Source organism: Rhinoraja longicauda, chromosome 31 (assembly GCF_053455715.1).
Source record: "Rhinoraja longicauda isolate Sanriku21f chromosome 31, sRhiLon1.1, whole genome shotgun sequence".
In the NCBI taxonomy this organism is placed as follows: Eukaryota; Metazoa; Chordata; class Chondrichthyes; order Rajiformes; family Arhynchobatidae; genus Rhinoraja; species Rhinoraja longicauda.
The window spans coordinates 19785749-19798039 of NC_135983.1; the positions used below are offsets into that span (position 1 = coordinate 19785749).

The 12291-nt window shown below is 46.1% G+C and overlaps 1 protein-coding gene across 2 annotated transcripts in view; it reads right to left on the reverse strand.

Annotated features, from left to right (window-relative positions):
* The window catches only part of LOC144608553 (laminin subunit gamma-3-like), a 98030-nt gene that overhangs the window by 26191 nt on the left and 59548 nt on the right, over positions 1-12291 (reverse strand). For both annotated transcript variants that reach the window (XM_078426489.1, XM_078426488.1), the window contains exons 5-11: positions 10128-10316; positions 9363-9480; positions 7606-7704; positions 5532-5668; positions 4485-4601; positions 2452-2635; positions 770-882 (exon numbers count right to left, since the gene is read on the reverse strand). In XM_078426489.1, coding sequence (XP_078282615.1) covers positions 770-882; positions 2452-2635; positions 4485-4601; positions 5532-5668; positions 7606-7704; positions 9363-9480; positions 10128-10316 — 957 coding nt within the window. The remainder of the gene's footprint in view (positions 1-769; positions 883-2451; positions 2636-4484; positions 4602-5531; positions 5669-7605; positions 7705-9362; positions 9481-10127; positions 10317-12291) is intronic.

Below are 12291 nucleotides of genomic sequence, written 5' to 3' on the forward strand. Positions count from 1 at the left end.
TTCAAATCAACATTTCATTAATCTGAAACAATTACAGGTTCTCTCTCCATGTATGCTGCCTGACTTGCCGAGTTCTAATTTCCAGCATCTGCAATTTTTTTGCTCCAAATGCTACCCACAACTATCCAATAAAGTTGCACATATTTCAGCATGCATGCATGCACTCGATTCACACACACTGACTGACAGAACGCACTTTCCAGGATCTCATCCAGAGCTTTTTCAGTTGGGGTAGTATTGTGCAGAGATGTTGGGTTTGAAGATAATTTTTATTTTGAATGGTCAGGCTAATTAGCTCCAATGCTTCAGGGAATGTTGAGGAGAACTTGGAGCTCAACATCTATAAATGTGCACAGACCTTGGCCCTGGAGTGGAGGCAGCAGGGATTGAACAGTTTCCTATTCCTCTAGTGAGTTAGCTGCACTCTGTCAGGAAGCCTGTTGGATGGATGAAGAGGAATCTGGAGTAATGGCAGATTCTTGCTTGACCCCAATCCACACAGAGATGATGGTCTGTTGAGGACCTGGTGGTTGTAGAGTTGTCACTTGCATGTCATTATGCAGCAGAGGCAGAATGGAGACAAGTTTCTGAAGCAGTCAAATGTTTGAGAAAGATTTTCCAGTGCCCGGCTGGCCAACCATTGCGCATGCCCTTGACTAGCCCAGACGTGTCCATTTGTTACAGTCACACACGTCGACATGAAAGCACACGTGCAAACAGCTGTTGAGGAGTTTATCATACAGACTGGGTCACAGACAAGGTCACTTACAGGAAGGAGCCCCTGAGCAGCCAAACCTCACAGCGGTGAGATTGGAGAGCAGCTGTTGAAACTGGGAACTGGACAGGGTTGGTGTGAGGGTGCTGTTCTCTGCTTCATGGAGTCTACAGAGGAAGAAGTACAGAAACAGTTTGATAATGACTTAAAGTTACAAAGCGTTCAGCCCATAGAGAATCATTCAAGCAATCCAGGGTTTTCATCTCAGCTCCCTTTCCAAGTTGTCTCCATGTATTGGTAACACAGTGTAAAGATCCATGCTGGTTTGGCCTGCTCACCCCTCGTCTTACTTTCTGAATGTATCTTCAAGTAATGTTCTCAATCTACCTCATCTGACCACAGCTCGGTAAACCACCTTCATCAAAATTACTGCGAATCTTACAGGGATGATTTGACAAGTTTGTACCACCAAGTATTTCGGACAGAATGAAGAGGAATTATTTGCCACAGAAGGCTGTGGAGGCCATGTCAGTGGATATTTTTTCTAAAGCAGAAATAGATAAGATTCTTGATTAGTACAGGTGTCAGTGGTTATGGGGAGAAGGCAGGAGAATGGGGTTAGGAGGGAGATAGATCAGCCATGATTGAATGGTGGAGTAAACTAGATGGGCCAAATGGCCTAATTCTACTCCTTTCCCTTGTGATTTTATACCTTAAGAAGTTGGATGGGGTGAGGAGAGGCCATAAGGGTTGTGGACTTGATACGGATTACCAAGAGGCGAGGTCAAGTGCACAACATCTGACCTGAGGTCATCCCATGTTGCTGAAGGTGAATTGCATGGTTTGAGAAGGGAAAATAAATCATTTGGGGAATCTGGGGTTGTTTTACTTTAGACTTTAGCGCACTGAGTCTGCGCCGACCAGCAATCTCCATACACTAGCACTATCCTACACACTAAGAACAATTTACAATTTTACCAAAGCCAATTAACAACCAAACCCGTACGTCTTTGGAGTGCGGGAGGAAACCGGAGCACCTGGAGAAAACCCACGTGGTTACAGGCAGAAGGTACAAACTCTATACAGACAGCACCCATAGTCAGGATCGAACCCGGGACTCTGGCTCTCAGGCAACAACTCTACCGCTGCGCCACTGTGCAGTCCCTGTTCAACATTACCAAGAGGAGGTTTACGAGGAGTTTTGTTACAGGAATTAAAAATTGTATGTGGTTTGGAAAGAGTTAATAGGAAAAGAGTTTTCAAAACCAAGGGGCTCAGTTATCAGTAATTGGTTAAGGAAGCAGGAGGGAGATGAAAAGATTTTTTTTAATCCAACTGAGTTGCGAAAAGCTAGAATGCAATGTCTGATAGGGTGAAGGAAGCAGATTTCGCTGCAAATTTCAAAAGGGAAATAATAACATGCTTGAAAAGGAGAGATTTGTAGCACCAGGGGATGGAACTGGGGCTAAGACTGGAATTGGACAGCTCTTTACAAGAATGCTGTAGGCATGCTGGACTGAATCATCTCAGCTGGGCTATTTCATTTTATAATTCCATAAATGGGATCAGCAAAAGTGCCCCATCCCACCACAAATCGAACGCAGTGAATCGTTTGACAAAATCCCACCGCCAGCTAAGCACTCCAATACTCCTGAAGATCATTGATTTAATTTTCCTCTGACAATAAATTGCAGACCTGCTGATTGGGAAATTAAACTATTCGACTGGTGACTCACATGAAGGTGACTTCCCATTGCCGAGCTAATGCTTCCTTCTGCACCACTGCAGGAAGGGGGGTTGACGCATGGCTTCCAGAACCTTCCAGAATCAGGCTGAAGGACTGTCCTTCGTCACTTTCCACATCCAGAATGAAGGTGAGATTCTGCCCGTAGCTGAGGAGCTGGTTACCCCAGAACTTCGCTGAAATGAAAGGGGATCATTCAGATCAGTCGTGTGGATTAGTGAGTCTTGAGTCAAGGCCGAATCCACAGTGCGCACTTCCTCTGAACAGCTCTCTGCAGCAAACCCAGGGGTTGACATAACTCAGAAGACAGACACAACATGCTGGTGTAACTCAGGGGGTCAGGCAGCATCTCTGAAGTAAAGGAATAGGTGATGTTTTGGGTCAATACCCTTCATCATTTCGGGTGTCGACCCGAAACGGCACCTATTCCTTTTCTCCGGAGATGCTGCCTGACCCGCTGAGTTACTCCAGCATTTTGTATCTATCGTCAGTGTAAATCAGCATCTGCAGTTCCTTCTCACACATTGACACAACCCAGCTCAGCTCGGCTCGGCTCATTAGGCACCTTTGGTTCGTTCCCAGGTCACAACTGTGGCTTGACAAGGAACAGGATGCTTCATGCAGGCTTTCTGGGGTCTGGGTTATAGGGGAGAGAACTTTCAGAGGAACTTCACTGTCAACGTTCTCTTGTACTGAGGCATCTTAGATTTGCCCCTCGAAACCTGTCACATCTTTAATTTCTGACATGGATAGGATTGTGGATAATGTGATTGAAAGCTGACCCTGTGAATGTGATATAGGGTATATGCAAGCATTTTAAAGACACTTTATAATCCTGTTCTAGAAATAACCTTGTGATGTGCATAGTAAACATTTTACTGCATAATGAATAGGTCTTTCAATGTAGGAAATGTCAGACACCTATCATACCTTAATGCCATATGTGCAAAGTTGGCTACAATTCTCACACAATTCTGTGCTCAAATCCTACCTTGGTCTCCACCTAACAACCCCTTCCAGCCCCTCAACCCTCGAATCTTTGCTTTTCTCCAATTGTGCATCCCCCACTTTGTTTGTTCCACTGTCAATAGCTGTGCAGTAATCTACCAAATGCCTCGATCTTCAGGATTCCCTTCTCCTTTACATCCACCAATGTTTCTCTTGGACCATCTTAGAGAACAGCTGTCATAATAGAGTCAAACTGGTCCGTTAATCAAACACGGACAAAGGTTCGGTAGTCCGCTGAGTCTGCAGTGACCGTGAAGCAGCATTTACACCAAACCTTCACTCATCCCATTTTATTTCCCCCGTAGTTCTTCTTAACTTCCCCCAGACTCTACCACATACTAGGGGCAATTTACAGTGGTCAATTACCCTTCCAACCCGCAAGTCTGGAATGTGGGAGGAAACCAGAGCATGTGAAGGAAACTCTTTCTGTCACAGGGGAACGTGCAAACTCCACACGAGGGCACCAGAAGTCAGGATAGAAACCTGGGCCACTGGAGCTGAGAGGCAGCAGTTCTGCTTGCTTCACCACTGTGCTGCCTCCAAAGCCATTTCCTCGGCTCAGAACCAACCTCGGTGCTTATTGCATGTCAATGAAGCATCAGGGAACATCTTATTAGGTTTAAAAGTGTTATGTAAATGCAAATTGTTATATTGGCTTAAATATAACCTTCACAGAACTCACAAGAATTTATAAACACAGAAATAAAATGAAAATGAAAACTAATGACTTGCTGCTGCATTCTGAGGCCTGGCTTCCCGCGCCAAGGGGATTTATGAAGAGCCTTTACTCTAAAGATTAATTTTCCTGTGCCACAGCAAGTTATCTTCAATCAAACCAACAGTCATGCGCTGGAAGACCTGAGCCTTGTTCACAAGGGGACAGTACATCATAGAAATGCTCGTCTGCTGGATATTAATGAGCACAACAGCAGTAGGTGATCAAACAGCTGCAGAACGTACACCGAGCTCTGCAAACTCAGAACGTGACTGCATTTGCACCATTTTTTGCGTTCGTACCTGAAGCAATGAAATATTCCCATTTCCCAATCTCTGGGAACAGGCTGATCCGATTCTTCTCCCATTCCACTGGAGATTCCCTGCCATCCATTCTCTGTCCTTGCCAATCATCTGAGCCTACAGAAATATGAAAACACAGTTAAGCATTCTGCCTGGGCCTGTGTCCATTTGTCTTTAATTTTGTGAGAGATGGTTTGGATTAATCAAACACATTTCAATACAAATTAAAAACAGAATATGCTGTAAACACTCAGCAGGTCAAGCAGCATCTGTGGAAAGGGAAAAAAGTGAATGTTTCATCGGAACACAAAATGCAAAAGGTCTTCCATGTTAAATATTAACACTGTTTCTCTTTGCACAAATTCTGCCTGACCTGCAGAGTGCTTCCAATATTTCGTTTTTATATCATACTAGACAAAGTGGACCCGTTGGGCCCAAACCCCTCCTGCATTGGTGCAGCACCCTGTCCTCCCCCCCTCCCCTCTCTCCTCAACCCCCCCCCCTCTCCTCTCCCCCACTCCCCCCTTCCCCCTCCCTCCACTCCTCCCCCTCCCCTCCTTTTAAACGTTAAAATGTGAATAACTTTAAAAATATAACACCGATTTCAATAAAACTACTTGCATTATCGCTAAAGTGACAATGGTGAGTAAGGTGGGCCTAAAATTGTCATGCTATCGTGTACCGTTTTGGCTTAAGTTCAGTCACAAACAAGATAACAAACAAGAGTTTTAGTGTATAGATATCCGGCATCTGCAGTTCTTTGATGTTCAGATTTCAATGTATCTCCAGCTGGTGATCTTGGCTGCCCTCAAATCCCACAGGAGTCATCTGTGATTATTGACAGTACTCTGGCCTTGGGGTTTGAAGGTCATATTCAAGTCTTTTGGTGAAGGTTTATCTAGAATTCCCTGCCAGTACTTTGAGCTCTGAAGAAATACATTACTTTTGGACTGATGCTGAGCAAGGTCAGGGGGCAGAGTGTTCCTAACTGAGTCACGACCGCCTTCTTACATGAGAACATAGCCTGGACATGGAACATTGGGATACCTTGTTGGAAGGTCGACACTACTCGATGCTCACTGAACTGCAAGGCCGAGGTACAAGCCACTGAGTGTCCGTAGCAGAAGCAGTTGATGCAGCCGTGTGGGTTGTGAGGTCGGAGATTAAAGGTTCCTGACTTGCAGCTGAATAAAGCAAAAAAACGTTATCAATTTATTAGATAGAACACCAAACCAGGCCAATGTCAAGAGTTTCCCCGGAAGACCAAACAACGAGTCACTACTCACCTTGTTGTAAATAAAACCACAATAGTTTAAGATAAAACTGATCATTAAAACACAACAGGTACTGACGAAGCACCAGCACCATTGTCATGTTGTGCCTCCAGCAACACCCAAACCAGAGTTTAAACATCAATGCCAGCAGGTGGCATGAACCATCATCACTTTAAACCTAAAGTGATACAGTCATTGTTTATGTTGTGGAACTGCAGATGCTAGTTTACATAAAAAGACACAAAGTGTTGGAGTAACTCAGCGGGTCAGGCAGCATCACTGGAGAAGGGTCCCTCCAACCCAAAACATCACCGATCCATGGTTTATGTTGTATTAGATTTGGTTTAACTCTGAGCTGTGAGTGGAGTGAAGGTGAAAGTGAATTTCATCATAGTGGTCAGTCTTTGCTGAGAAGTGGGATGCGGATTGGAAAATGCTTCAAATTTCCAGGGTCTCACCTTCAACTGTACTAGTCAAGAGTGTGGAGGTGTACAGAGGTGACAGGTTGATAGATAATGTTAATTTTGTAAATGTTACGTGTACGTCCCATTCTCACATATGCTTCAGTGAACGTGCGGACAATGACTTGCAGCTCGGCTTTTGAACGTGTGCATTGAGCACTGCAGCTAAATTATCTTGATTATGGAGTGAAACTGTTTCCCAGTTGTCCTCTAGATTGGCCAGTATGCTAGCACAGCCTTTGGCCATCTGAGGTAATGAGCATACAGAGATCAGGATCCCAAACCAAACTGAAAGTCTATGGTCTACTGTATGATCCCTTGTCATACAGTCTTAGTCCTCTTGTCTAAGACTTGGACTACCTACAGCAGGCATCAGGCACTGGTGAGATCCACCAACCCTTTCTGCAAACCCACGGATGGAATAGGCAAACCAAAGTCAGCAGCCTCTCCCAAACTATTGATCGGCCAATTCTAATGGTCAGGCCACGTGCCCAACACCAGACCACCCAAAACAAACACCCTAATCCAAGGGACTGAAGAAGGGTCTCGACCAGAAACTTCTCTCCAGAGATGCTGCCTGTCCCGCTGAGTTACTCCAGCATTTTGTGTCTACCTTCGATTTGAACCAGCACCTGCAGATTTTTTTTCCAACCCTAATCCAGGCTCTGCCATAGAAAGAAATTACCCAACCAAAGGAGAAGGAGATTCAAGGGTGTTCTCGGAGCTTCCTTGAAAAGCATTTCTTCTGACTTTGAGAATGCCTTGTCTATGACCGTTCAAAATGGGGAAGGAGAATTCAGAATGGCACAAGTCAATGCCCAGTCAATGGAAACACATGTAAGTCCAGCAAGTGGCAGAAGGAGTAATAACATACACTGCCCACCTGCCCTCTCCTGCCCCACCCTCACAGTGCCTAGAGGTCCCACATTAGCCTCATCTGCCTCACCATCCATGGAAAAAGAATGGAAACAAGTCAGCAACAATTTGTAAGAATCTGCCCAGGAAAAAAACATGTGGAGTAATAGAACAGCTGCCCTTTGTGTGGACTGGACACTTAAACTATTATATAAATGAGAAACTCTAACTAAACACCAATGGCAACAAATGAAAGAATTGACTTGCCTTGGAATGGAAATGATTAGTGTTAAAAGGACTAGTTGAGAGGTTCAGCGGATATTTAACAGATCCCCAAATACCACGGGGCCCATTTTGCAAGGAATTGTTAATAAGACAATATGTGGTCTCAATATCAGAGTCCACACATGAAATCCATCAAGAACACATTTCAAATATGCGGAGTTTACGCACAACACAAACCTTAACTCTTGAGCGTTTTCTGTCAGAATGAATACAAAGTTCATCAAAATGAAGAACAGTGTGACTGACCTGTGGCACAGGGCTCCCTCCACATTCTGTTTGCAGGTACAATCTCCATTGAGTGGGTTGCAGACACCGATACTCCCCTCAGGGCGGCACGCACATTGTCTGAAAGGAAGCAAGTTCCTCAGAGCCTATCAACACATTGATTGTTATGACGAACATCACAGTGGTGGTTCCCTCCTCCAGAATATCCCCCTCTACAAAGCAACATCACCTTTACATCATCCTGTAACTGGAAATGGGTGCAGGACAGGGCAGCACAGCGCCCAGAATGGAACTTTAAAAGAAAGGTACCAATGCTCCTCAGCCTGCACAGGAAAGGGGTGGGGGTGTCGGAGAAGGGGAAGGGTGAGGTTGTACCAATGACAGGATGGTAAGAGTTGTGATTGTTTCAAGATGCACCACAGAAGCGGGGGATGGGGGGGGGGGGGGGAGTGGAGGGTTGGGGTTGTTAACTGAAGGCTGTGACACTGATAGTGGAACAGGAGTAGGAAATAGCTGCAACCACTGGAGCCAAGGGGCAATGGGAAATGGCTCTATGCTGAGCCCTTGATGATATTGAGAGTTTGGAGGTGTGGTGCAGGTTTCAGACTGCACAACTGATGGGAGGCAGTTGTGTTATTTACCACAGAAACAGGAGTGACTGATGGCTGAATTTTGATAGCAGAGGGTTATTGATGACTGGAGGCTGAACAATTGACAGCAGCTACTCCAGCACATTGTGTCTATCCTCAATTGACAGCAGGGGTTGCTGTAGTGAATGGAATCAAATCTGCAGGACTGAACATTGATGGTGGGCGTGGGAAATGGCAGAGCTTGCGACGCAAGGCTGGATGAGCTCTTCACCCTCTCAGCTGATCCTATCTAACCTTCGGAAGGCAAATTCCATGGAAGGATTTGCAACTGAGCAGGAGGACATGGATTTCGATGGACCGGGTTGGTGGCAGGGTGGGTGACAGAATTGTAAACCTACAGTGCTCAGAAAGCCCATGATTGGCAAAGGTCTCGGAGAGTCCAATAAAAGAACTAACCCATGAGGCAACTGTGTCAGAATGCATGTACACTGGGCTTAGAACTCAGAATTACTTATGGCTGCAATGGAGATCAGGCCTGTGATTGGAAATCAGTTTAGGATTTTGCTGCTCCTTTTCTTAGCGATTAATTGAGTTCAGACGCAAGGTAAGGTGTTGTGGAATGCTGGGAGCACCTGCGATCCCTGCCTTTATTTAAAGAGGCAGTAGTACAGAGGTGAGAATATCATGCTACACGTATGTGAAGGAAGCTCTCACCAGGCTGCAACTGGAGTACTGCAGTCAATGCTGGGTGGCACACTCTGATGGGCATGTGGGCATGGACAATGCTGGGTGGCACACTCTGATGGGCAGGTGAAGTATTTGGAGAAGCTGGGGTTGTTCTTATGGCAGGGAAGTTTTGCCAGAGATTTAAAGAAACCCTTCGGAATCATGGAGAGCTTTACTCGGGTAAATGAAGGGACACAATATAAAATGAATTGACAAAAAAAAGCATGCAATATGAAACGAAGCAAGTCATGGAGCCATTCAGCACAGAAAACATGCTGACAAAAGTGCCCTAAAGTTGCTGGAATCTGTCATTTACTGCCGGAGTATAGAGTGAACGAGGGGAATAGTGAGCTGGGAGTAACGAGGTAGATCTTTCCAAGGGCCAGCACAGGCACTGAAGGCTGCACAGTGTTGTTGGCGATATTGATCCCCAGCTCACCCCCTGTCCCACAACCCCAATACCTGCACCCTCCCTCGGAGAGCGAGTGAAAGCCCGACTGGCACTGGTCGCACTTCTCCCCCGTCACGGTCGCTTTGCAAATGCAGTCGCCGTTTTGGTCACATTGCAAACTCAGTGAGCCTGCGGAACGAGGAAAGAAGCCTTGAAACCACACGGCACCAAGCACACTGCTGCAGCCTCCCACCTCAGTGACATGTTGGAGTCATTGTCAAGCCTGCAGCTTAAACTCTAGAATGCACCACTCCCTCACACAAGAAAAAACTAGGGCACTCTGCACCCGCACTCCCCGCCACTGGGATTGGGATACACCACACCCACCACTCCCCACCACTGGGATACTCCACACTCCCCACCACTGGGATACTCCACACTCCCCACCACTGGGATACTCCACCACTGGGATACTCCACACCCCCCACCACTGGGATACTCCACACTCCCCGCCACTGGGATACTCCACACTCCCCACCACTGGGATACTCTCCGTCACTGGGATACTGCCCGTCACTGGGATACTCCCCGTCACTGGGATACTGCCCGTCACTGTGATACTCCACACTCACTGTCACTGAGATACTCCACTCCCAGGGACTCACAACGCCACTGGGATACTCAATACCCTCATATGCATAAGATTAGCTAAACATGCTTGTCGATACACGTGCAGATAGGCAAACATAATGTACATTAACCCCTGCATTTACTTATATTTACCAAGGGTACATAGATGGAAACACACAAGTGTACACAGGGCACCTTTCACTCACCCGTGAGGCTGCAGTTACAGGCTTGGCAGGAATCAGCATCATGCTTCCTGTAAAAGTTCTCTTCACACCTCTCACAGTGCGGCCCTGCAGTATGGTCCCGACAGTTCAGGCACTGCCCTCCATGTCCGGTCCTGCGATACAGCTCCCCGTTAAAGGTACATTGCTCCGATCTCCCACTGCAGTTGCAGGCTAGAGCAAGGTAATGGAAAGGAACCATTAGGCCTTGTTTCATTATGAATGATTGCTAATCTCGCGTACTACCAAACAGCTGTGCCAGATCAAATTCCTGAGGGGTATCCAAACCTGCTCCTGTTCTTGAAGAGACCATGTCATTACATAGAAACATAGAAAATAGGTGCAGGAGGAGGCCATTTGGCCCTTCGAGCTAGCACCGCCATTCATTATGATCATGGTTGATCATCCACAATAAGTAACCCGTGCCTGCCTTCTCCCCATACCTCTTGATTCCGCTAGCCCCTAGAGCTCTATCTAACTCTCTTTTAAATTCATCTAGAGAATTCTGTGGCAGAATTCCACAAATTCACAACTCTCTGGGTGAAAAAGTTTTTTCTCGTCTCAGTTTTAAATGGCCTCCCCTTTATTCTTAGACTGTGGCCCCTGGTTCTGGACTCCCCCAACATTGGGAACATTTTTCCTGCATCTAGCTTGTCCATTCCTTTTATAATTTTATGTTTCTCATCCTTCTAAATTCCAGTGAATACAAGTCCAGTCTTTCCAATCTTTCCTCATATGACAGTCCTGCCATCCCAGGGATTAACCTCGTGAACCTACGCTGCACTGCCCCAATAGCAAGCATGTCCTTCCTCAAATTAAGAGACCAAAACTGCACACAATACTCCAGATGTGGTCTCACCAGAGCCCTCTACAACTGCAGAAGGACCTCTTTACTCCTAGACTCAAATCCTCTCGTTATGAAGGCCAACATGCCATTAGCTTTCTTCACTGCCTGCTGTACTAGCATGTTTACTTTCAGTGACTGGTATACAAGGACACCCAGGTCTCGTTACACTACCCTTTTTCCTAATCTGACACCATTGAGATAATAATCTGCCTCCTTGTTCATGCCGCCAAAGTGGATAAGCTCACATTTATTGACATTACACTGCATCTGCCATGCATCTGCCCACTCACTCAACCTGTTCAAGTCCCTCTACAACCTCCTAGCATCCTCTTCGCAGTTCACACTGTCACCCAGCTTTGTGTCATCTGCAAATTTGCAGGTGTTACTTTTAATTCCATCATCTAAATCATTAATATGTATTGTAAATAGTTGCGGCCTCAGCACCGAGCCTTGCGGCACTGCCTGCCATTCTGACAGGGACCCGTTTATTCCTACTCTTTGTTTCCTGTCTGCCAATCAATTCTATATCCATGTCAATACCCTACCCCCAATACCATGTGCTCTAATTTTGCCCACTAATCTCCTGTGTGGGACCTTATGAAAGGCTTTCTGAAAGTCTAGATACACTACATCCATTGGCTCTCCTTCATCCATTGAGGGTAAAATGCTAAGTGCTGGAGTAACTCAAAGGGTCAGGCAACATCTCTGGAGGGAATGGACAGGCAATGTTATGGGTCGAGACTAGGTCTTGAAGAGACCTTAGCTGTTCCAAGATTGGTCTGCAGTCACCAGGAAATGAAGATTCATGTCAAGCATACTGGAAAACATTTGTTTCTATTTTCTTTTTGAGCATCTTTGTTTATGTAATAAAAGTACTGCAGCTTTTTTTTGATGAGCAGCCCAGACGCCTTCAATCAGCTTTCAAACAAACTTTGTGTAGAGGGTGGCTGTCAGGTGGAAATGGAAAGGATGGGGGTTGGAGGTTCGGTGGCGACGCTTCCAGGGATATATATCTCACCAGTGTTGATCACCATATCCCTCAATTGTGTGGGGTGTAGGGGGGATTGTTGACTGGGTGGGTGGGTGGGATGGCGTGATGGTGAAGGGTTGGTGATACAACATCCTCAATGGGAGTAACAGGCCAACTTCCTCACCCAACCACACGAATCCCATTTGCCCTTCTGACAACTTCTAAAAGAACATCACCTCGTATTCCGCTTGGGAAGCCAACAACCCAATGGCGTGGACACTGAATTCTGCAATTTCACATTGGCCCACGCGCACACCTTTCTCCCACTGTTC